General features: G+C 41.5%; 1 protein-coding gene across 1 annotated transcript; it reads left to right on the plus strand.

The window, feature by feature from the left end:
• Window positions 1-373: 373 nt before the first annotated feature.
• On the plus strand, window positions 374-27,188 carry LOC120320199 (Krueppel-like factor 12; the record flags this gene model as incomplete). Its single annotated transcript, XM_039369729.1, has 2 exons — window positions 374-557; window positions 26,277-27,188. Coding segments are annotated over 2 exons (366 nt in total), but the record flags the coding sequence as incomplete, so codon positions are not given.

Raw genomic sequence — 27,188 nt, forward strand, 5'->3', positions numbered from 1 at the left:
TGAATTGAAGAAGTTTCCTTTCTCCATCTACCCACTTGAAAGTAACACCTCCCCCCCCCTAATCTAAAGGCAAGTTGAAATACAGAGGCACAGCTGCCAAAGTTTCATCCTTGACACTCACTTCTATCTCAGAGCAAAGTTATCTATGGAGATTCTCCGTTATCTAAGTCATGGTTGTCTCAAAGGTGCTTTTTCAAAAGGCAACTGGATTTTCTCATTTTTTTTCTTTGAAAACATTCTCATCGGTTCTGGCAGGATGGTGGGGAGGGATGAAAGAATCCTATTTCTTTTCAGTCATCTGGTCATTAGCACTCTCTGAGAGCCATTGAGGCCACTTGGGGGTTTATCTGTGCGAAGGGAATCAACACCCTGAATTCCTCTTTTGCTTCTATTTCACAGTTCAATTTCACCGTTTAGCATTGAGAGCACAAGACGCCAGAGACGGTCTGAATCGCCGGACTCCCGGAAGCGCCGCATCCACAGGTGTGATTTTGAAGGATGCAATAAGGTTTACACGAAAAGCTCCCACTTGAAGGCTCACCGGAGGACCCACACAGGTGAGCACGAGTGAAAATTTCCAGCTATGAATTCAGTGGTGGTTGTAATTTGAAGAGCTGGACATAATTCCACACAGTACAGTTCTCTTGATAATTCCCACCTGCCATGTAATCCTAGAAACCAAGGCTTTCCCCATAATAGGAAACAGTTCTTTGGTTCCAGTATTTTTCTGTAAAGGTGGGGAAACAGGGTGTGTACTGTCAACTAAGATGAAGGGCCATGACTCCAATCCAGTCAAGAATCTGGATGACTTTCTTGTGATTTTCTTGCTCTAGAGGTTATTTCTATGGTGGTGACATTCCAGTTGGACATCAGTTCAGTTCAGGAGAAAAAAAGTTGTAATGGCTGTCTACTCTGTATCCGCTCCTCCAGGCACTGGCAAGGACACACACCCATTAAAAACATTTTCTTTCTTTCTTTCTTTCTTTCTTTCTTTCTTTCTTTCTTTCTTTCTTTCTTTCTTTCTTTCTCTCTGTCTCTCTTTCTTTCTTTCTCTTTCTTTCTTTCTTTCTTTCTATCATTATCTGTCATATTTATATCTATCTATCATATATTTCTATCTATCTTTATATCTATCTATCTATCTATCTATCTATCTATCTAGCTATCTATCTAGCTATCTATCTAGCTATCTAGCTATCATCCATTAATTTATCAAATGTATGCAGCCATCTAATCCAGCAGAAATGACTTTGAGCAATATTCAAAAACCTCTGGCTATTTGGATAGATTTATATTCTCCAGATAGGATGCTTTTTGAGAGGAGAGGGAAAACCTCAGGGCTGTAACTGGTTAAAAACATTGTTAAAACATAAGCTGGCTACCTGCATTACATCAAGGGAGGGTCATTCATTCACATGGTTGTCTGATCTCAGGTGTGCTCACATTAGGGTACTGCTATAGAGCCATCAGAAAGGGGCCAGTTCCTTTCAGTGCATCTGCATCGTTAGCATCACAGTTACGTGAAAGAGGCTAGGATGCACAAATAAAGCATGCCTGAGGCTGCTACCCGTGTCCTTCACCAACAGTGCTCCTCCTCATAACCAAAACTCTGAGACTTTCCTTCCATCTGGTAGGTTTTAATAAAGTGACCAACTTTTTTACAATGAAAAGGAGGACACAAATAAATTGAAGAAAGAAATATTGTAAATAAAATAAACATTTTATTCATTGCAACAATAATACAGACAACTTGCATGTGCAAAGTTTGCCAGCCGGGTGTTTTGGCACGCTCAGCAGCAATTCCTATTGGCTTTCGAAAGCCAATAGTGGGAGTAGCACAGCTCATGCAAAAGTTGAAAAAAAAAAACATCAAAAAAAGATGCCGGAACGCCGTTCTGAGCGTTCTATGAGGGGAAAAAAAAGCCCTGCAGATTAGTCTTCAAATATCGAAAAGGAGGACATGAAGGAGGACACTTTTTGAGGGAGGACAGAACTTACAAAAGGAGGACTGTCCTCCCTAAAGGAGGACGGTTGGTCACCTTAGTTTTAAGCATTCTTGTGGGCTGCTGAAGAGGAGTATTTCAATCTGGATGGGATTCTGAGTAATCTCTTCATCTCTGTCTACATCAAGACCTGAGTTGAAGCTGAGCTGTCAGAAAACACCTGCACAGAAGGGTGTCATAGATGGCAAGCAGTCTAGTTCATCTGTTCTTTATGGATCGCCTTGATAAGTTCCAGGAACCCCAAGGTGTCCTGGCACAGAGACTGAACATTGCGTTCCCAGGTCTTTTTCAGACAAGATCTAGGCTGGAAACTTGGTGCCAGGAAACAATGGCAAGCTCCAGGCTTTCAATGTGTGAGAAAGCTGTTTGCATCTTTCCTTGTGGTTTGTCCCACTCCCTTTTGCAAAACCAGTAAAGTTATGAACTTCCCATGGCTGCGTGACAGAGAAGGATCAACATGAAACAACCCATCTCTGAGCCCCCTGGATTCTAACAGCTTTACATTACCCTGCAGGAACAAAGGACTTTCATAAGTTTTAGGTCTGTGGATCCACTTGCCTTCCCTTGGAGACTGTCTTCTGAGCCGTCCTAACCATTGCAATTCCTTCTATGCTCAGAAGAGCTTCATTGGATGTTACAGGTGTTGGACTTCCAACTTCCAGTCTTATAGCACAGTTTTAATGGAAGGCCCTCATGAAAACATCACGGGATGCATAAGAATATTTTAATCAACTGCATTCGAAAGTTTTCTTCACAATCAGCAGTCTTCTACAACCCCTTAAGTAAAAATATATATATCAGTATTTCTGTGCTTGAGGGTCAGGGTGCTCAAACTTGGAAGAAGAGACTTCAGAGAGCTGCCTCTTTTATTTAGCCCTCGTAAAACAAAATTGTGTTGGCAGGCAGGAACTTGTTAAGGTAGGGAGTGGGACAAAATATTAACAAAGCCTAAATAAAGATCCCAGGTTAAGTATAATGCATGTCGTCAAACTTGATAATAATCTAGTAAATGATCCAGTGAGCAGACTTGTTCTTACTGAAGTATAGTCTAACTTGCTTAGACCCTAACAACTCCATTTTTCCAGGGCAAAATTTTAATGAGGTCCTAATGAGCTGAAAGGTCATATACAGTATGTACAAATGCCCATAGGTCAAATGATTAAAAGGATGTGTATTCACTTCTGTAGATCATTTGGGATGTTCAAAATATCTCCCATATAAATCGCATGGATTCAGGGTTAGGGAAACTACTCTTATCTATATTTTTCTTTCCAGAGTGGAATGAGACAATTATTATTTTTTTATGATCCAGAGTAATTGGGGTATGTTATGGACCAGGGATAAATGGATTAGGACAGCTCTGCACATAAGGAGAAATAGGAGGAAACAGATCACAGAGGCTTCTGTTACTTCACTATAGCCTTGTATTCAGTCTGAGATTGTAGGTTAGCTGTTGCTGCAAGTTACATAACAAAGGAGTATGTTTAGTATATTTTGAAACAATCTGCACCTGAGTATATTCGTAATACAAGGGCAATTCGGAAATAAACCTCCGTTTATGACAGACACTCGCAGATACAGAACTTTTATTAGACGCATTAGAAAACTAAAACATTACATTACTCTTTGACATAATCACCATTCAAATTGAGGCACTTGTCATAATATCTTACAACATCTTGAAATTCCTTAGTAGTCATCGGTCAGTGCCAAATCTGGGCTATGGATGGTGATCAAAAATATCCCAATGGAACTGCTTCAAAGGTTCTTGGGTGCGTCTAGCGGTGTGCGGGCGAGCATTATCGTGAACCATCATCACACCAGAAGTTAGCATGCTCTGATGCTTGTTATGGATGGCTCATCTGAGTTTTGTAATATTTCACAGTAGACTTCTGAATTGATGGTCAAACCACGTTCCATGAACTTCACTAGCCGTACTCCTTTGGCATCTTCACACTTGGCGGGATTTTCTATGGCACCACTTCCGGAGTGGTGTTGGTTCACGATAATGCTCACCCGCACACTGCTAGACAAACCTTGTAAGTCATTATGACAAGTCCCCCATATCAGAGGATCTCTCCTGAAATGGTCCAGAGAAGCACCAGTTGCTTCTCCCTGGAACTACACAGCAGCTATTTCTATGGATGCATTGTCCGATGGATGAGGAACTTGATGTCTAACTCTCAAACCTCTGAAAAAAACTGATTAGAAAGCTGTCTTCCTTCACATGCAGAAAATTTGTAAGGTTCAATTCCTCATCTCCAGCTAGAAGGATCAGAGAGAACTCCTGGCAGTGAGAATAATTAATCTGTGGAATGGCTTGCTTCCAGAAGTTGTGGGTGCTCCATCATGGGAGGTTTTTAAGAAGATTGGACAGCCAATTATCTGAAATGGTCTAGGGCAGACATGTCCAACTCGCGACGTCACGTGACGTCGTGTGATGTATCAGAGCTCTTTCCCTGTGGCCGGCAATGGGGTGTGCGTGGTTTCCTCATGACGCATCCAGCCCACAGGCTGGCAGTTTGACACCCCTGATCTAGGGTCACCTGTTTAAGCAGGGTGCTGGTCTAGAAGACCTGTAAGATCCCTTCTAACTCTGTTGTTCTGTTGTTCTGTTGGTATGAGTGACATCCTTAGCTAAAGGAAGATTACTTGGACTGTTATGTAGACATGTAGACATATAGTTTCCTTGTCAAGAGACCAGATAGTTGGTTCCCATTCAAGTGCTAACCAGTTAGGATCCTCCTGATCTCTTTTAAGATCAATCCAGCTTGATGGGTGGCTGTCTATGATAGGGGTTGTCTATGATTAAGCCCTAGTGACATGAATAACATGATATTGCTATACCAGAAAATGGCTAGGGTAACAGAGACAGTTAAGAAGGAATGATCTGCTTCCCCCAAGTTAATATGGCTTCACAAAACTTATAATTCTGCTGCCATTCGGATATAGTTCTAGAAGACTAGCATTGCTATCTTCCTCATTGAGATGGTTTGGGCTGAGTAATGCCTGCTTTTGTAATTTTCACCTAATCCACCAGGGGGTGCACGGTAATAATAAACAACTTCTAAACAAGTGTGACATCTCTCCCTCCAGAAGTGAGGATTAATTGTGAGTCACAAATATCCTGCCTGCTTTTTTCTCATTTGTGTATTCTTCTACCATGTGTAAGGTCAATTATGGAAGAGATGCAAATTAAATTTAAAAAAAAATGTGTGATCGTGTTTCGAAAGGAGAAACTATTACAAATAGTTACGCTTCACCTTTTGTCAATGCGATGTTAGTTTCTACCGATTAGTAAAAGTGACTACCCTAATAGTAATTTCGGAAGTTTAGGCAAAAGGCTTCCTAAAGACTCATGCACAAAATGTGTCTCTACTGATCCTTCCTGTCTTGTGGGAAGAGCTCCTGGCTGTTCACCGAGCACGACTGCAAATACACATGTCCCAGGATAACATGGCAGGATCCAATACAGCCCAGTCACCGGAACCAGAGGTTTTTTACAACGGCACTGAAAAAATTGACTTGACCATTTTTCATACTTACCACCTTTGTAGCATCCCCATGGTCACGTGATCAAAATTCAGATGCTTCGTCCTTATGACCGTCACAGATGGTTCATGTTATGACCGTCACAGTGTCCCAAGGTCATGTGATCACGTTTTTCAAATTTTTGATGAGCAAAGTCACTTAACAACCATGTTGCTAACTTATCAACTGCAGTGATTCACTTAACAACTCTGGCAAAAATGTCATAAAATAGGGCACAAAAACTCACTTAACAAATGTCTCACTTAAAAACAGAAATTTTGGGCTGGACTGTGCTCGTAAGTCGAGGACTGACGACCACAGCTAAGATTTCATTTATGCTGGAAGTGGCTGCTGGATTGATGGCTGACTCCACTTCCTCCTTTTTTTTTCTCCGCTCTTTACCCATGTCCATCTTTCTTTTTTGGTAATCATATAATTGTATTTCTTGTTGTTTATTTTATTGTTCTGTTGACTTAGTTCTGCTCCATTCACACTCTTTTTATTTCTTCCTTTTTATTGTTGCAAGCCACCTAGTGTAGCCACACGGCGAGATAGAAGGCAAATAAATTTAACAAACAAATAAATACATCTAATTAAGTATTAAGAATAGAGCTAACATGTATATCATCTGTTCTTTTACACTAAAAAGTACAATTTGTAGTCAAATTTTGGAGGTTTCTAGAAGCTGGCTCCAAACTTCTGTGGAATGAAGCAGCTACATTGTGATTCCCAGAGTTTGGGAAAAAAAATCTCTAGGTTGACAAGCTGGGTTGACAAGATCAGAAATGAGGAGGTGATAAGCTGCCTGGGAAAGCCAAGGGAAATCATCAAAACAATTAAAAAACTAAAGTTAGAATATTTTGGACATGGATGCGACACCCAGAAAAATACGGCATATTCCATTTAATCCTCCAGGGAAAGATTGAAGACAAACCAGGTCCAGGCAGAAGAAGAACATCATGGCTTCAAAATCTAAGGGACTGGTTTGGACAAAACTCAGCAGCACTTTTTCATGTGGCTGTTGATAAAAACAGGATCGCCAACATGATCGCCAACATCCGATAATGGATATGGCACAAGAAGAAGAAGGTTGATTTCTGGATGTTCTGGACAAATTCAACACTTTTCAACTTTCTCATTTCTATGGAGATTCTCAATCATCCAGGTCATGGTTGTCCCAAAGGTACTTTTCAAAAAGCAACTGGACTTTCTTGGGTTTTCTCATGAAAATGTTTCACTTCTCATCCAAGAAGCTTTTTCAGTTCTTCTGAAGAAGAAGCTTCTTGGATGAAGAAGCAAAACTTCTTCAAGAAAAGATCCAAGAAAGTCCGGCTGCCTTTTGAAAAGCACCTTTGAGACAACCTTCTCTGGCTGTAGTATTTCTTTTTATAGAGAAAAGGGTTGAAATCGCAATGTGAAGAACAGCGCACAAACCCGTAACTGATCCTTGTCAATAATGTGAAAGTCTTAGCCCAGAACCCCTTTTCCTATCTTGCCGGTCTGTGAGGATTATTTTGTGGTGTAGCCATGTTGGATTGCAATGAGGAACACAAAGCTCACAAATCTTCCTCACATGGCTAGTAAGAGAGGAGAACCTCCTATCCACCTCAGAGGTGAAGGTTATTTACCTAGCAGACAGCCAGGCTCTGAGGAAACTTTTGAAATCATGATGCCATGGAATGCAATCATTGGGCTGGCTGGCTGAAGTTAAGAAATGCTTTCTTGGGTAGACTTGAATAAGAAACAAAAGAGAAAGTCTAAACCAGAGGTCTTCAAACTTGGCCCTTTTATGACTTGTGGACTTCAACTCCCAGAATTCCTCAGCCAGGCATGCTGGCTGAGGAATTCTGGGAGTTGAAGTCCACCAGTCATAAAAGGGCCAAGTTTGAAGGCCCCTCCCTGAATTCCTCAGCCAGGCATGCTGGCTGAGGAATTCTGGGAGTTGAAGTCCACAAGTCATAAAAGGGCCGAGTTTGAAGACCTCTCCCAGAATTCCTCAACCAGACATGCTGGCTGAGGAATTCTGGGAGTACAGTTACGAAATCTTTTTTTAAATATTTTATTAAATTTCTATTATTACAATTCATTAATGAACAACGTGTTGCCTGGGTTGATTTGCTTTGCTTAGTAATACAAGTAAAGTTCTTACTCTCAATCCCGTTTTTCCAGCCATTGATAAAATAAGTTCCATGTTTGTACAGCTATGAAATCTTGACCCATAGACACAAAGGGTGGGGCTTTAAACACACTGCCACAATTGCCATGTTGACCTTTTTGCACAAACCTCCTCCCACAACGCCACTAAAGTAGAAATATCAAGTACCTTTCAAGTATTATAGTTTAGGCTCATTTAAATAAAATGCTCCTTGGGAAAAATATTGCAATGGAACTGAAAAGTTAATCCTAATTGTTCTTTTAAATCAGGATCAGCATAAGAATCTTTCTTAATATATAACATTTTTACCATTATAGCTTCTGGGGAAGGCAGAAAAATGGAGAGAAAGACTAAACTACTCAAAGGAACCCACCAAATTCTTGAAAATCCTCTCCCTTGAAAATGTATCAGTTCAAACCCTGAGCAATAATATGTATTAATAACCCACAGCTGCAGATCAGAAGTAAATTGGTCACTCCAATAATGCATAAGTTCCTTTTTGGTAAGCAGCATAGTAAAAAAAAGTTGATTGCTTTGAGTCTGCAGATACTTTTCATTGCTAGCAAGGGAGCCTACCAGAAGCAGGGATCTTCGCCAGAAGCTGAAATGGTAAAAATTACAATAGAGTAAGACAGATTCTTATGCCAATCCCAATTTAAACGAACAATTAGGATTAACTTTTCAGTTCCACTGCAGTATTCTTCACCAGGAGCATTTTATTTATGTGGCGCCATCAGTGTTCCTGGCCTGTAACAATGAAAGATTCAGCAAATGACAAGGGACGTGAAGAACTGAGTATCAATGGTTTTGACAAACTACATTATGGCCTGCAAACCAACAGGCTGTATTTTGGTTCTTTCAACCAGAAAGAGAGGAACACCTTTCATAATCAGCTTGACCTGAAAGTTGTATTCCTCAGAGAAAGAGATTCAAACATGAAGGCTTTGTTCACAGGTCCTGTTCTGTTCAAGCCACTTCAGTATTTTCACGCATCTTATTACAGCTTGGTGACTTTTCTGAGTAACTTTGCACAAAACAAAACCAGCCCGTCTCATCTCCAACTATACAAACTTGTGGGAGTTGCAGCAATGTCCTTTGGTTAATATTATAATCTAGAGCAGTGGTTCTCAACCTGTGGGTCGGGACCCCATTTGGGGTCGAACGACCATTTCATGGGGGTCGCCAAACAACACAGTCCGCCATTTTTTCCCCCCTTTTCCTTAGCTGTGCTACTCCCTTTTATTCTATTGGCTTTTGAAAGCCAATAGAATAGACTCTCTTGAATAGAGTCTAATTCTACTGGCTTTCAAAAGCCAATAGGAATTGTCCAGGCTGTCTCTGCCCTGCTGAGCCCGCCAAAAGTCCCATTCTGCAAATGGAGCTGCACCAATTGAGTAGTCCTCAACTTACGACCGGTTGAGTAGTCCTCGACTTACGACCGGTTGGGGGTCGCGGCATTAAAAAGGTTGAGAACCACTGGACTAGAGCTATTGGCTGTGGCTTCTATTGAAGGAAACAAAAGTAGGGTCTCTTGTAGTGATTCCATAAACCCAGTCCTTCTCTTTTCAGGTATGATAACAAATATAGCAGACACTTCCGAGAACATGTGTAGCACTCAGGCAAATTCAGTCTAGGGCACACTTTTAAGTTTTCAGATCTCCCAGAATCAGCATTGTGGTGTTCTTGTGATGTTATTCAGCTTTTTTCAGAACTTATAAAGAACATGAGTGGGAAAGTGAGTCCCAGTATACCCAAGGTAAAGAAGAAAGAATCTGCAGCCACTTCATTCTTGCAAAATTGGATCATAAATTGAGCTGGAATGATAGTCTTTCGGTTGTGCTTTGTGTTGCTATTATCCTTCTCACACCAGTCTTTCTCATCATCCTCATGACAGTCGTGGCCTGTTGTTATTCCCACATGGCAGGTGGGCAATGGAGCAAAGTTATTGTGGGTTGCTTGCAAATAAGTCTCTACTCTGAGTGCGATGGCCCTGCCATTCGTCTCTCATTTTTCATACCTTTGAGATGCTGCTTGAAAGGAGAACATTGGCATTTTGTTTAGTCTGAGCCTGTTCAAACTTTGCATTCCTGCGACGCCACGGTTACTCCAGGTATTATTTGAATAAGAAATGGCACCTGTCATTAGTCTTTGTTCAGACTTTTGTGCATTGAATAGATGGAAGTCCAGGTAAAACTCATGACCAGAGACAGGAGAAGTCAGTTCTCCTTCTTCTGTGACCTTTAAACATCTTTTGTTGTCTTAATACGCTTTGTCTACTCAGCTTTTAGAAATTGTCTTTCCTGGTAATCCCTTGATTTGACAGACTGGAGACAAGACATTCTCTCCTGCTAATCCTTCAGGGCTGGTCTTCATTCTGGAGATTCTCTGCCTTTCTTTAGAGCAGGTTCCACATATTCATGTAGGCCACAGCACACCTCTTTGTCCCACAACAACCTTTTCTTTCAACCAGGCTGAAAGAGGACATTCTCAGGCCCAACCAAACCATTACACACAAAAAAGTGTCTGTGCATGGAAGCAGATGGAATGTGGTGTGGGGTGTTCTGGTGGAACTGGGAACCTCAAAACCTGGTGGATAGTGGGTGCCATTTTGGTCACTTAGTTCAAATCCCAAACTAAGCCCAGTTTGGATTTCCTTCTGCTAGAGGCAAATTATTTGCAAATAATAGACAGGAAACCCTATACCATTTCAGACAAATGCTTGTCTAGTCTCTTATTGAAAACTTCTAGTGTTGGAGCATTCAAACTTCTGGAGGCAGGTTGTTCCACTGGTTAATTATTCTCACTGTCAGGACATTTCTCCTGAGTTCTAGGTTGCTTCTCTCCTTGATTAGTTTCCATCCGTTCCTTCTTGTCCTGCCTTCAGGCCCTTTGGAGAATAACTTGATTCCCTCTTCTTTGTGGCAGCCCCGCCCTGAGATATTGGAACACTGCTATCCTGTCCCCCCTCGTCCTTCTCTTCATTAAACTAAACATACCCAATTCCAGCATCCGTTCCTTATATATTTTAGGCTCCAGTCCCCTGATCATCTTTGTTACTCTTCTCTGTACTCTTTTTAGAGTCTCAACATCTTTTTTACATGGTGGTGACATTAGTTGTTGCATTAGGACATTATTTTCCATGAATTAGCCATTTGTAGTCTAGTCTGGTTGGCAGAAAGTTAACTGACATCATAGGAGAAAAATTAGAATTCCAGAAAATAAGGATTCATAATAAAGAAGAGAGAGGGTATGATAGCTTCGCGGTTAAAGATGCTGATGCTGGAAAGCTGAAAGCCCAGGTTCAATAACTGAACACCATGTGAAGGGGTGAGCCCCCGTCACTTGCCCCAGCTCCTGCAAACCTATCAGATCAAAAGCATGCAAATACAAATAGATACATAGACACCACTTTGGTGGGAAAGTAACACCATTCCATATTTTCATGTTGTCCACAGGGGGACGGAAGTGTTACAGCAGACCAGTTGGCAACACCATTTCACAATCACTGGTGTACTCTTTGTATCTATAACAATAATAATAAAGTTGGAAGGGACCTTGGAGGTGATCTGGTCCAACCCCCTGCTCAGATAGGAAACCCTATACCATTTCAGACAGATGGCTGTCCAGTCTCTTCTTAAAAACTTCCAGTGTTGGAGCATTCACCGCTTCTGGAGGCAGGTTGTTCCATTGGTTAATTGTTCTAAGTGTTAGGAAGTTTCTCCTTAGTTCTAGGTTGCTTCTCTCCTTGATGAGTTTCCATCCATTGCTTCTTGTCCTGCCTTCAGGCACTTTGGAAAATAGCTTGACTCCCTCTTCTTTGTGGCAGTCCCTGAGATACTGGAACACTGCTATCATGTCCCCCCTCATCCTTCTCTTCATTAAACTAGACATACCCAATTCCAGCAGCCGTTCCTTATATGCTTTAGCCTCCAGTCCCCTAATCATCTTTGTTGCTCTTCTCTGTACTCTTTCTAGAGTCTTAGCATCTTTTTTACATCATGGTGACCAAAACTCGATGCAGTATTCCAAGTGTCTTACCAAGGCATTGTAAAGTGGTATTAATACTTCATGTGATCTTGATTCTGTCCCTCTGTTAATGCAGTCTAGGACTGTGTTGGCCTTTTTGGCAGCTGCAGCACACGGCTGGCTTAAGTGATTGTCCACTAGGATTCCAAGGTCCCTCTCACAGTTACTACTATTGAGCAAGGTACCCCCTATATTATACCTCCCTAGGCTGAGAATTGGAAATGACCACTGCCTCAGTGAGTCAATCATGACTGGACAGGAGGAAACCATTTAGCCTTTAATAAAAAAGTGTTTCCATAGCAGTCCTTGCTGACCGATTGGCAAACGAGAAATGGGTGATCAGAAACTGAATTTTTGTTTGCTTGTCTCTTTAGCTAACACAGTTGGCTTAAGGCTATGGCGTTCTGAAAGGACATATTCCTGATCAATTTCTGGAAACGAAACAAAGTGAATGTCAGCCCACAGTGCAGTGAAACAGATATTCACCGTGTCAGAAATCCTTTGCTATACAACTCCTACGAGATGTGAAACGCATGAGCCAAGATCTAGGTATGCAGTTGACCAGGGGATTTTTAGTCTGCTGGCGTTTCCAGCAGGGAGATCCAGTGACTATATCAAGGAAACAAGCTTATGACAAACGGGCTCCATTTCTTTCAATAAGGTAGCTTCAGATTAATGGGTGGATATAAAAATGGAGTCATGAAGTGTACAGGAATTCACAAGACACCATTTTTGAGCAATTATCGCTCTGTAGGAATGATGTGATGCCCAGTGAGAAAGATTCTTGTATTGTCCCTTTGAGAGCCCAAGTTGCCCTCTGTGGAACTGGAAGGCAAAGATTTGCAACTATGATTGTTGGCTTTTGGGCAGTCGTATGCATGTGTTCATGTCTGCGTGTGTGGCACACAGCAATACTGATGATTTCAGGATGTTCAAGGAGTAAGATCTCTCCAAAATATTGCATAATATCTTGACTTCTAGAAATGCAGCCCACGAGCATTCCTAGAACAAGATTAAAAACTGGGTTCCACAGCTGTGTGGGAGCCGTGCCTAATGTATATTTCAGCTCTCTTTGTGCATCATTGAAAATAAAGCTGTTTCTTCTCTTCTTATGGAACTGATTGTGCAGCATAAAAGATATTTGTGCCTGGACTGATATCCAGCAGTTTCTCCTTAATTAGGATATAAAGCACATTTTATTGGCCAATATGTCACAAATTCAGCTATTCAGTTACTGTACACATGCAGATGTTCAAGCCAAACTGTCACAAATTCAGCAGCAATTTCACTCAACAAGTAGTCCCAAATTTGGTGACCATGTTGCTACTAAATGAGATAGTAAGCTTGCATACAATGCTGTGTAACTTACTGCTCTTTGTACAGCAACTTACACTAAACTTGTTGAATAAAATAGAGCTGGAAGGGACCTCGGGGGTCCTAGTCCAGCCCCCTGCTCAAGCAGGAGGACCTATACCATCTCAGACAGGTGATTGTCCAGTCTCTTTTTAAAAATGTCCAACGATGGAGTGCCCACAATTTCTGGGGGTAAGCTGTTCCACTGGTTGATTGTCCTCACTGTCAGGAAGTTTCTCCTTAATTCCAGGTTGCTTCTCTCTTTGATCAGTTTCCAACCATTGTTTCTCGTCCTTCCCTCTGGTGAACAACCTGACCCCCTCTTCTTCGTGGTAGCCCCTCAGATACTGGAACACTGCTATTATGTCTCCCCTATTTCTTCTTTTCTTTAGACTGGCCAAACCCAAGTTCCACAGCCATTCTTTGTATGTTTTGGTCTTCAGGCCTTTGATCATCTTAGTTGCTCTTCTCTGAATTTTTTCCAGACTCTCAACATCTTTTTTTGTGATATGGTGACCAAAATTGGCTGCAGTATTCAAGGTGTGGTCTTACTAGGGTTTTATAAAGCAGTACTAATATTTTGCGTGATCTTGATTCTATGCCTCTGTTTATACAACCCAGGATTGTATTAGCTTTTTTGGTTGCTGCTGCACACTGCTGGCTCATAGAGCATAAAGCAGGAGAAAATGCTAAAATACACCATATGTTTGGTGCATCAGTCACCTATTGGTAGACAAGATTGTTAGGAGATAGCATTTGAGCATCTGTGAAGAAGTTATCCTTTCACTTAGATCCAACAGCAAGACTATCGATGCCTCTTGCCTCCAAATGAACCTTCTCAAAAGGGTTGACTTCAAAGTAGACGTGGCTAGCAGGAGTGGAGAATCTACAGCTCACCAGATGTTGAACTATAATTCCCAGCAGTCCCAGACAGGCAATGGTGGTGAAACAAGGAGGTCGCAGTTGGGCCATCTGGGCAGGTTCAAATCCATAGGGTCAGGTGCAGGATTGTTCAGCCTAGCGTTGAGTTGCTCCTCTCAGTTTGAGAACTCCAGCAGCTGAGCGGTCTCACTTCCCAAGTTTACTGTTGTTACATTGTTACATTGCTTAGTTATCTCACAAAATTATCAACATACCAATAAATTGACTGAGAATCTCCTTAGATCAGTGGTTCTCAACCTGTGGGTCGGGACCCCATTTAGGGTCGAACGACCATTTCACGGGGGGTCGCCGAACAACTCAGTCCGCCATTTTTTCCCCTTTTCCTTAGCTGTGTTACTCCCTTTTATTCTATTGGCTTTTGAAAGCCAATAGAATAGACTCTCTTGAATAGAGTCTAATTCTATTGGCTTTCAAAAGCCAATAGGAATTGTCCGGGCTGTCTCTGCCCTGCTGAGCCCACCAAAAGTCCCATTCTGCAAACAGTGCTGCACCAGTTGAGTAGTCCTCCACTTACAACCGGTTGAGTAGTCCTTGACTTACGACCGGTTGGGGGTCGAGGCATTAAAAAGGTTGAGAACCACTGCCTTAGACAAAAGAGGTGACAGCCTCCTGTTCTCAAAGTTCCTGGGAAAATCTGACATGAAGGGTTGGGACTCTGCAGAAGTGCTTTAAGATCAAAAGTTGAAAAGTCTGCCCACATTCAGACTTGACTTTGGCTATTGTCTTTTTCGAAACATCATCGTGACTCAATCATTTTTCTCAGGCCCGGGGAGGGGGGACAAACTTTTGTGTTAGCTTGTTCCCTGGGTGACTTGCACGGTAAAAATTAACTTTCAATCAAGGCTTTCTATCTCATAACCACCTTAGAAAGAAAGCGATTCTGATTGGCTAAAACACCAATGCATCATTGTCTTGAGAGGAATTAGATCAACAGAAGTAGCTTTTCAGGTAATCTTCTTTAAATTCAAACTTTCTCAACAGAAGACTCTCTGGAGAGGGTGCCTGTATGTAATCTGGAATTAGAGACGTTCAGCTTGAGAAACAGGGCCGCGACGGAATACCTGAACCAGTAACCAGCTTGGCAACTCTGTATTTAAAATCAATTGTGGAGCACGTATGATTGAATAAACATTGCAGTATAATCTAAGGACTTTGCATCAACTTGCAGGCAGAGAAGGAAGTTGATTCAGAGCATTTTATTTTCTGAGCGGGTTTTCTTTTCTCTTTCTCAAGCAAGACAAATCTTACGAATTGTACCTGGTCTTGTGGACGAACTACCTCAATAGCAAACTCACAAATGAAAAACAAACAAACAAACAGGCATGTTAAATAGGAGGGGCTGAGAAGCAAAAGAAAAAAAGGAGGAAAGACATTACAATATCACAGTATCTACAACCACACTGGCTATCTTTATCTTTACTCTCAGTTTTAGATGATTTAGTAGCTGTTCCTTCTGTCCATGGGAAATGAAAAATACAGCACTGAGATTTGGGCCTCCAACATAATTTCTCAGCTGCTTCACCAAACCGTCATTTCCAGAATCAAATGAATCAAATTGCTTCAAAATGCTGTAGTTTGGAGTTTGAAGAAGGGTCTTTGAGAGGCTGCTGGACTCTTTTTTACTTCAAAGTGTGGTCCAATACATGAAATAGAGCAAAATATTAAAATCTGAGAGCCAGAGTTTTTGAAAAGGATAAAGGACCAGGGACAACCCAATCTAATAACCTTAAAAAAGGTTCAGCTGATTTCAATCAAGTTAAAACAATAGCAATAGCCAGCAGCAATAGCAATAACATTTAGACTTACTGTATATACCACCCCATAGCACTTTATAGCACTCTCTGGGCAGTTTACAATGTTTTACATATTGCCCCCAACAATCTGGGTTTTCCTTTTACTGGCTTCAGAAGGATGGAAGGCTAAGTCAACTTTGAACCGGTTAGGATCGAACTCTAAATTGTGGTCAGAGTTTGCCTGCAATACTGCATTCTAACCACTGTGCCAGCAGGGTTCTTATATCTGCCTAAGACAAAACACTTTGGCATAGATGGGACTTTAGATCCTGCTGGTGGATTCATTTGAAACAGAATTGGCCAAATTCAAGACAAAAGTCCCAGGAGTGAGTTTTTCCTGCAAATACTGTCTCCTCCCACATTTCGATCACAATTTTGGTGGAACTCGGTTGTTAGCCAACTTCAACTTATGGAGGAAACAGAGGAAAGATACGGTGGCGAGAGATTGGCCCTGAAGGCATAAATGACTCCTTTCGCAACAGGAGTATAGCAGTGGAGAATTCTTCCTTTACTTTTCTGATTTATTACGTATCGTTTCATAACTTGCTCAGAGTTCTTATGAGTCAACGAAAGAACAAGGAAAAGAAGTCATCGTTGCAACTTCTGGGTATTTGCCCCACGTTCAACAATGCTGGATGATGAAGGCACCGTCCTGGTCTTAGAACACATTGTTCCCAGGGCTTGCTTAATACATACCTGCTTACTAAAGAGAATTTATTTGCATGTTGTGTTGTTCCTGTGGTACTAAGTGGCTCCCAATCAGTAGTTTTTGCAAATAGCTAGGATAACCCAACCTATTCATCTCCCGTATTTACATAGTCCAAGTCTGCTGAATCAAGGACTTTTGAGAAATGAAGTAATAAAACTGATGTAATTTAAGAGGTATTCGATGCAACTCACATGTTCAGGTTGAGGTGGGATTTATTAAGCCATTGATTTATACCTATACTCTAAACCCAAACTTTCTTCCTATCAAAAGTTGTGGTTGCTCCATTAAAATAGTGCAAGCCCTTGTCATCTAACAGAATGGATCCTGGAGTTCCTGGGATTATATGTAACCCATAATTTCTCTTTTTGTGAGTTCCAGGCCTTCAGTTGACTATAATTATTAAACACCCATAGCCATTTTGAAATAGAAAAGAGAAGAATACTGTACAATAATCCCTAAAATTAGCTTGTAATTGTTGGGACCTAGTTGACCATGGCTGATCTCAGAAGCTAAGCAGGACATTACCTGGTTAATGCTTGGATGGGGAACCACCTGCAAATTCCAGGAGTTTTTGGCTAGACTGGTTGAAAAACTGCATCCTGGAAGAAGGTTGCATCACACTTTGGTGTCATGAGCTTGTCCTGAAGACTTTTGTACTAGTTTAAAAGAAGCCTTAAAAGTACTGATTATATTACCTAGTTTGGGTAATGAAAAATCTGCAAGAAAGAGAGCATCAAGGACTCCTCAGTCTTAAAAGAGATCTCCTAATTATTCAGCTCCCCATGTGTGATGGAGTGTCACCACTTTGTAGCTGCCTGACACCCTCTCCCATCCCCCCCCCCTTGTTAAATGTAGCCTCATGCCAACAGAAGTGTGCCCATGATTTTGCTGTTTTGGAATTTTTTTCAATATACCAATTTTCAATGTACAGATATTTTGCATCAGGGAAGCAGGCCCCTTCCGAAGACCTACCATATATTCCAGCGTATAAGACGATTTTCGCAAGCATTAAAATCGGCGCTGAAGTCGGGGGTCGTCTTATACGCCGAGTCGTCTTATACGCTGGAAATACTGGTAGTTTCCGGCGTATAAGACGACTTTCTAGGCATGCGTCTCGGCGCTGAAGACGGGGGTCGTCTTATATGCTGGGTCGCCTTATACGCCGGCATATACGGTAGTAACACACACCTTTGTTTTTCAGAAATGGAATGCATAGATTGTGGGAACATGTGAACCCCCCCCCATCCCAGGGCAGAGTGGGACAACTTGCTACAGCCAACTTGTCATAGCCAACAGTTTTCCATGGCCAACTCACCACAGGACAACTTGCCACAGCTAACGTGCCATGGGACAACTTGCTATGGGACAATTTAACAATTCTAATGAATTATTTAAAATAAATAAAACAAGCATTTTAATTTTTTGCCATTCACATTTCATTCTGTCCCTCCTTTTGCATCCTGTCTTTAATAATTCTATTCCACCATTTCTTTGATATTGGTGTAACTCTTGTCACGCAGTGAGTTTTCCGTGGCAAGTTGTCTATGGAAAGTTAGCTGTGGTGAGTTGGCCATGGCAAGTTGGCCATGGCAAATTGTCATAAACCCTCCCGGGGACTGGATATGAACCCTGTGTGACTTGGGATGTCAAGAAAGGATGGACAGCATTGGCATGTGTATAAGTGACCATTAGCACATATCTGCAGTCCCAGCACCAGCCTTTTGCTCGAAGGTTCTGGGTGATCTCTTTTATAAGGAGCTCATTTGTTCTTTGGAAACATTCAGAAACTCAAATAATTGCTCTGTTTTGCCCAGTCAGCCCAGTATTGACCAGTTTGAAATTGGGTCTGTCAGAATGGGGAAAGAAGAACTCTTTAGGGCCAGAAAACCTGTTTCAGCAGTTCATGGTTGTTACTGGTGTTCAGAGGCTTGTGGGAATCTTTTGATATGATTACAAGATGGATTATAGCTTTTTAAATCAAGGGGAAATCATTTGACCTTCCACCAAAATTAATCTGGGAATAACGTCCACATTATTGGCCACCATAGAGATTTCTTTTCATTCTTTTTTTTTTTAAAAAAATTCTTCTGGCAGAAAGCCTGCGCAGATAGATCAGTAGCACTGTAGATAAAACACTGGAGGAAGAAGGAAAGAAGTCATCTTGGGCATTCTTCTGAACATTTTTGAACATTTTTACTGAAGGAAGCTACTCAATAGTGAGGTGGATTTATAGTAAATGTTGTATAAGAGATTTGTTTATGATGTAATTTAAGGGGAGTTAAGGGCTAAGTATGATTTTTTTTCCTTTCCTTTTTTTTTCTTTTTTCTTTTTTTATTGTATATTGTTAATTTTGTTATTAATAACCCTGTACTCTGCTCTGGGAAGTGAGGGGGGGGTTGAGGGGGGGTGAGTGGGTGGGTGGGTAAATAGGTAGAATAGGATAATATAGATATGGTAATTTATGAGAGAGATGCTGCTTGGGCATTTCCCCTATGCTGTATTCCTGTATTTGAGAGGGATGAGAAGGGAGGAAGGTGAAGGGAGGAAGTAGGATGGTAAGAGGAGAAGGGGAGGGGAAGAGAGTAGTGAGGGGAGGAGAGAAAGAGGAGGGAAGTAGGGAAGGTATTAGAGAGGGTGGATGCTGCTTGGGGGGAATGAGCAAGCGGCACCTATGGTTATGGTTATGATTATGAATTTATTTTATTTTGTAAAGTGAATTTTGTTGTATATGTTGGATAAATGGAAAATAAAAAATGTTATTAAAAAAATAGTGAGGTGGATAGCATGTAAATTTAATAAATAATGATCTCTTAGGAACCTTCTCTTGAACCAGATAGAATAGACAACACTTCCTAGAAATCTACAGGTGTTGGGACAAAATAAGCTATGGCTTGGGAAGGCGGGCAAAAAAATGTATCTTTTCACTTACTTGAGGACTTTCTTTGAGCTATATTGGTGCACTCATGCCTGTTCACTGGCTTACTGTCCTGAAAGGGTTTCTAACAGTGCTGATTACATTACTTGAGAAAACCTTTGTGAGATGGAAATTGTTGAAGGTAGTTCCTTCTCAGACTGCTGGCACCATGAGAAGATTGGTAGTAGCCTAACAGTAGCATTTTAGACTTATATACTGCCCCACTCTTCCCAGCCCTTTCTGGGTGGTTTACAATGTAGAAACATTATTTGCATATTGGCCCCAACATTCTGGGTCCTCGAGTTTACAAACTTCAAAAGGTTGGAAGGCTGAGTCAGGGGTCAGGAGCCGGTCAGGATCAAACTCCTTTTTGTGGGCAGAGTTTGCTTGCAATAGTGCATTTTAACCACTGCACCACCAGGGCCGTGGTACTGTGCTGTATTAATCTTTGAAGTGCTTTTTTAGCTTCTCTGAAAGTTGTGTGAAAACAGCACTACTGCCATATGCAAAGGCCCCATTTCCTACCAAGGGGAGAAGGGGGTTCCCTTGAAACACGAGGAAAGGTCTCCATCCTCACACCTCATCATGTCACAAAAAGCTTCACCCAGCCAAAGGTGATACTGGTTTCCCTACACATCCCAGGCTTCTCTATATTATTAGGGTGGGCTGGAAAGAGCTGTGTTGTGTTAGCTGTTGATCATGAGCAAAACCTAAATGTTTAGGTCCTTTCTCATAGCTTCTCAGCTGTGAAGGAAGAAGCAGCAACAATAGCAGCTGTTTCATTTGTTAGCTCCCTCCAGAGATACCTAGAATCTCCAGTCTTGCGTAGACATGCCCCAAATCATGGTTTTATTTTCCCTCTATGGTCCAAGTGGAGTGAATTTGGGGCATGACCCAGAATGCAGTCAGTCACCTGCATAGCTATCAGCATTTCAAGAGAGCACCCACTTGCCAAACATAATGCTTGAAAGATTTGCCTTTTGGATTTCATGTGGTGGTTGAGTTGGCTGCGCACCTTAATTAAATTTCGTTAAGACCCAAGGTCATGTTCCAGATCTGATCCTGCTATCTTAGATTCTGAGAAAAAATGGGTGTGGTGAACTTCACTTAACAATAGTAATTAATGGGAGTTCAGTACGTGGGCATGTTTGGTGGTGGTTTGAAGAAAATGTTAAATATTTATATTAAAAATAGCTGCCGAAATTATTAAGATCTTCACTGAGTTAGAATCGAACCTGCAATTTATGGCTTATTGTAGCTTATGCTCTGGCTATTGAGCTGTGTGCTTACTACATCTTCATCTTTACTACCCCAGAAGAGCAGAGTTCAGGCAATGCGGCCAATATTAAAGGACAGGCATTGGATGCTGTTATGCTAGAGCAGGGTGGTGGCCTAGTGATGAAGACAATTGCTTCCCACTGGGAACATTGACAGTTCAATCCTAGATAGTGGCAGATGTTTCTCTCTTAGGGTGCAAAGAAAAAAAATATATTTGCTGTGAACTCTGCATAGGAGTCAGGAAGGGCATCTGGCCAGCAAATGCTCAGCTACATCCAGTTACCCCAACTCTACCCTGAATAAGGACTACAGGGTCATTAAAAAGGAGAGTAATTGGGTGCTCTTATGTTCCACTCTGCCAGCTTAGTGACTCCCAGTTACTCTTGTCTTTTTTGTTAATACTGAACTGGTTTGGCATACCAGAGGATATGAGTAGAGGTACATCCCTTCCAATATGGAAGATATTTTGACTGGGTTCAGAGCTGGATGCATTTATGAAAGTCATCCAGAGGGCAAAGACCTGAGATCAAAAGTCTCAGTGTTATGATTAATGCCTTCCTTTGAAGTGGTTCATGTGACAGGGTAGTCACTAGCAGATTTCTTGGGGAAGCAGCGGATTTAATAAATGACTCAACAGAGAAGCCTCCATACATTGCTGTACTCTGACCAGCTAACAGAATTAAACATTAAAAATTAAAATTAAAAATTAAACAGGGAGAAATCAGTACAAATGTATTACAACCAATTAAAAAAAAAACCCACAGTTAATCCATTAAGAAAATGAATCTTCTTTTGTAGTGAGGTGGAAGGATTCTACTTACTGCCACTTTTATATTATTTTATTATTTATTCTTTCTTTCTTTTTTTAACCCTTCCTTTCTGTCCAGAGGGCACTTACTCCAGTAGTAACAAAGAAAAAAAGGGGGGGAAATGGATTGTTCTGGCAGAAAAAGCCAAGACTTTACTAGGGAAAACTGATTCTGGAGCATGTAAACATATGATTCACAATTCAGCACAGAATTAAGCATTCCATATTCCATGTGATGAATATATAAAGCCTGTTTTGGACTGTGGCCATGATATCAGAGGGAAGAAACTGAAGGTGAGGCAGAGGACCTACCTTCGACTTAAATGTAGTGTAATTTTTATTAAAATGCAGTGTTGATTCTTTTTTGGGGCAAAGGGTCATCCCACGTCTTACTGCAAGAGTGCTCTCAAAGCTTCCTATTGAACTGAACCAAAGGTGATTTTCCAAAAGGCAACTGAATTTTCTTTGTTTTTTCTTTGAAAAACATTTGACTTCTCATCCAAGGAGCTTCTTCAGTTCTGACTGAATGGTGGGGAATGGAGGGATTTATGTTCCTAGTAGTAGTAAGACTAAAAATCAGGCTTGTCAGATGCTATATGAGAGTTGGTTTCTGACAGAAGGCCACCTGAAGGGACTAGAAGCATTTGAAATGTGGATTTACAGGCGGCTCTTATGTATAAGCTGGGTTGACAAGATCAGAAATGAGGAGGCGATAAGCCGCCTGGGAAAGCCAAGGAAAATCATCAAAACAATTAAAAAACAAAAATTAGAATATTTCGGACATGTGATGCGACACCCAGAAAAATGCGGCATATTCCATTAAATTCTCCAGGGAAAGACTGAAGGCAAACGAGGTCCAGGCAGAAGAAGAACATCATGGCTTCAAAATCTAAGGGACTGGTTTGGACAAAACTCAGCAGCACTTTTTTGTGCGGCTGCTGATAAAAACAGGATCGCCAACGTCCGATAACGGATACGGCACAAGAAGAAGAAGTAATACAGTTGTTAGTACTCTGAAGGTCAATCATTAGCTCTCTGATAATTGTTGAGGGGTTTATTTGTGCTAAGAACCAGATGACCACAAGGAATATAAATCATTCCATTCTCCACCATCCAGTCAGAACTGAAGAAGCTTCTTGGATGAGAAGCGAAATGTCTTCAAAGGAAAAAAAAAACAAGAAAATCCAGTTGCCTTTTGGAAAAGCACCTTTGGGACAACCATGACCTGGATGACTGAAGATCTCCATAGAAATTTTCCTATCGAATTGTGTTGGGCAATCATAAATTATATCTATTTCATCTCATGATTTTTTGTTCTCCAACCCATTGCTTTCTGGTTCCTGATGCTTTCCCTTTTTTGAGCCTAAACAATATAGACTTGCTAGACAAAGATGGGGAGGAATCCGCTAAGGCTTAGAATAGTCCATAACCTTCCCTCAGATGTTAAAGTAAATTGTTATACAAAGTCTAAAAATGTATTTCAGGGTTCTTCAATCTTAGCTCTTTTATGACTTGTGGACTTCAATTCCCAGAATTCCTCAGCCAGGCACACTGGCTGAGGAATTCTGGGAGTTGAAGTCCACAAGTCATGAAAGGGCCAAGTTTGAAGACCCCTGATCTATTTCATAAGCCAAAGCCTGTTTAACCTTGGATAACAAAAGCCATAGTGGTGTAATGGTAAGAATGCAGCATTGCTGGGTAACTCTGCCCACAGCCAGAAGTTTGATTCTGACTGGCTCAAGATTGACTTAAACTTCCATCCTTCTGAGACCAAAATAAGGACCCAGATAGTTGGGGCCAATATGCTGACTCTGTAAACCACTTAGAGAGGGCTCTAAAGCACTATAAAGTGGTATATAAGTCTAAGTGCTATTGCTATTAGCATTAGGACCACTTTTTTTTTCTTCACTAAATTGTCAAAATTTCTGGTGTAATGAAGAGAAAACCATCTATACCGAAAAAAAATCAGATGTGGCAAAGGTGGCTTACAGATCCTGCCAATTTCAAAGACAAGGTTATTGTAAATCTGAATTTCTCATAAACTCTGGCTTGTATAATCCCTGAATTTCCACTTGAATTCAGATGATCCTCCAGCATAAGGTAAATCTGGTACAATAACCTTACAAGTTATCCCATGCCTCCTGCGTGGATTCCCTCAGTAGATCTGAGAGGTAAAGATGTGAGGACAGATAAGAAACATCTAACTCAGGATTTGCAATTTGGGATCGCTTTCAAACAACACTTGAACAAACTTGTGGCAAGAGGGAGTAACTGTAGTAATAAACAAACAGAAAATTAAATGCATAGAGGCAGAATCTATACGAATAAAATTCCTAGCAAACAACCATCAGAAAGGGCTGTTGCTATCCTGGTTGGTGGGCTTTTTCACTGGCCCCTGTTGAAAAAGGGAAACTGGAATAAGAATTGCCTTCATCTGATCAAGTTAGGCTTTTCATCCAGTGCCAGTATGAATATATATACAATACAGGGACAAATGGACAGGAAGAGACTTAGTAAGAAGTCAATCTTTACTGGTTCTTTCCCATTGAACATATGATTGATTAAATAGATTCTGATGAATGGGTAGCATTATCTGACTAACCTTGTAAGGCTCACCATCTAAGTCAGTGGTTCTCAACCTTTTTAATGCCACAACCCCCAACCGGTCGTAAGTCGAGGACTAAACCGGTCGTAAGTCGAAAACTAAACCGGTCGTAAGTCGAGGACTACCCAACCTGTCTTAAGTCAAGGACTTTCCCTGCCCGGGAGTGCCGCGCATGTGTGGTGCCGCCCCCTGCGCCGGCCGAGGCGTAGCTGGCAAGCGGCAGAGATGGAGCAGGCCAACCACCGGCTAGGCCACCAGCTGGTCCAGCCCAAGGGAGGTAAGGCACCCGCCGGAAAAGGGGAAAAAATGGCGGACAGCCTTGCTTGGCGACCCCCGTGAAATGGTCGATCGACCCCAAATGGGGTCGCGACCCATAAGTTGAGAACCGCTGATCTAAGTAGGGACAAGCCTGGTGAGACTTGTTTGAAAGTCAAAAAACATCCCAGCAAGCCACCACAATATTATTGATATGAAATCTGTATTGATGTGGTCAAGGAATCACCAGGAGATGAGTTCAGTTGAGGGAAATTTAATCTTCCCCCTTAATTTCAGTCCCTGCTATTCAGTGACCAGCTATTTGCTTTTCTGACTTGAGAACAAATGGATGAACATCCAATTAAATAATATATATTGAACATATTTGATAATGTTAGGCTGAATACTTGGGCTATTGATATCTCGGTGTTTATGTTCCCTCTTGATTTACACTGCTCCTTCCTTAGGTTGCCTTTAAAGATCCCACAAGGAATTTCTGCCAAGTCATATGAAATCCTGATTCATTTGTGTGGCATAGCTGGCCAGCTGTTTGTGGTGAGGGTATATCATAGTACGTGTCAAAAAGAGCTTGCCATCTGTCATGGAGTTTAGGCCTGTTCTTCGTCCAGCTGCCAAATCTCTTCACCCTGTGCCATGGACCTCCAGATACAAATTAAAATATTCCAACCATTTGTCCATATTTGGCTATTGGAAAGGAGAGGCTCTCCACTGTAGGGCCGTAGCCCACACTGTTGCTACTATTAATGTATTGTGGTCATTTCAATCCAGGATCTCACCACTAAAACTGCTGTTCTCAGAAGCAACTGTTTTACTTCCCTCTTGGACAGTTGTGCAGTGCTAATGATAGCAACCCCAGCCTGTCTCTTGCTTATTATTCTTGCAGTTTTGAGGAAATCTGGATTACTCAATTATCGTCAGCCCAGCTTTTGTTGGCTTTCAAGCATGAATCGCAAGAAAGGGGAAAAGTTCTTCTTGAGAAGAAGAACAAAGTCCAGCTCTTGGAATACTTCAAAAAAGAAGCTTTTCTGAGGATATGGGAGTTTTGCCCTCCCTGTCTTACCCAGGCCAGAATCCCAAATTGCTATTGGCTGGCAAATCTCATCCTCCCAGTCAACAGGCTTCCGTGATCAAAGCTGCTAGGATTAGCCAATTAACAGCTGAGTTTCCATTGTGATGGATCTTTTGCAGTTCTCCGCCAATACTGGAGGTGCTGCATAGCTGGAATCTAGCCAGATCTCCCCTGGAGTCAATTCATGATGGCGACTGGTTTTGAACTCAACAGCAGAGTCATAGCAATATAAATCCAAATTTGGAAAGTAGTTGAACTATAACTCCCAAGTGCTGAGGTGTGTGTGTGTGTGTGTGTGTGTAAAATGACTCAGCGGTTAAAGATGCTCAGATTGTCAGCTGGACATCACCCCAGCGCTGCGCAGCAGGGTGGGCTCCCATATATTTCACCTGCTCCTGTCAATCTAGTATTTTGAAAGCATGCAAATGCAAGTAGATAAATAGGTACCACTTTGGTGGGAAGGTAACAGCATTCCATGGCTCACTTGGCCAAAAAAACAGAGATGGGCACTGTGCCCTTAAGTCAGACATAACTGGACAGGGAAACCTTTACCTTTATGTTGGGAGTTTGGGAGTACTGTTTTAGCATGCTAGGAGTTGGGGAGAACTGAATGTTGGTTTTTATTGCCTTTATGTCCTTATCACTGCTCCTGTGACCCAGCTATGGCTCATTAGATCACTGGCCATATAAGCCTCTTAAATAACTAAACTCTGAAAACTCTGATCGTTCTGGATTCTCGGGACCCATCTACCATCTTCTCTGAGTTCAGTCCAATAATAAATTCCTCTTTCTCTCTTTTGCTCCCTCCCCTAGGAGAGAAACCGTACAAATGTACCTGGGAAGGGTGCACGTGGAAATTTGCTCGCTCAGATGAACTAACAAGGCACTACCGCAAACACACAGGAGTGAAGCCGTTCAAGTGCGCAGACTGTGACCGAAGCTTTTCCCGTTCAGATCACTTGGCATTGCACCGCCGAAGGCACATGTTGGTCTGAAAAAATGCTACCTTCTCTCTCTCTCTCTCTCTCTATATATATATATATATAAATATATATATATATATGAATATATATATATATTCATATATATATATGTGTGTGTGTGTGTGTGAAATTTCAAGAGCTGGGTCTCTTTTAACTACAGTGCATTCAGCAGGACTGAATCCTGTTTTGATGGTGTTAGCACAAAAGGGACAGTCGGTGTTGTCCCAGATTCACAAAGAAGCAGGAACAAGAATGCTACAATCTTCCCTCCCACCCTAAGCAGGGGTCCAGCACAGGCCCAAGGCATCACCTTTTGCTGGGGATAAAAGCCGAAATGCATCAAGATTGGGCATTATTTTCTAACCCGCTGTTGTTTTCAAAGTATTTATGGCTTGGGTTTTTTTCTCTCTCTCTCTTTCAACCATCCCACTTTTTTCTCCTGAAGAATTTCTGCTATTTCGAAGACTGGATGTCATAAACCGTCGAAAAGGACAAGTCCTTGAGAGCTTTCTCTTCGTTTACTGCTGCTTCTTATTTTTTTTATTTTGTTGTTGTTGTTGTTGTTGTCATTATTACTTTTTCCCCCTGTTAAAACACTGCAGAATATCATCCTGCCCAACAATTTCCTAAGCCAGCTGAACAGACTGGAAAGAGAAGGGATTTAAAAAATGAAGCTCCTTTGAAGTGAAAAAAAAAAAAGATTTCTCAGCACACTTATGCAATAAAGATGGTGGTATTTGTA

Source organism: Crotalus tigris, unplaced genomic scaffold (genome assembly GCF_016545835.1).
Source record: "Crotalus tigris isolate CLP2741 ecotype Arizona unplaced genomic scaffold, ASM1654583v1 scf7180000021207.738513, whole genome shotgun sequence".
NCBI classification, from domain to species: domain Eukaryota; kingdom Metazoa; phylum Chordata; class Lepidosauria; order Squamata; family Viperidae; genus Crotalus; species Crotalus tigris.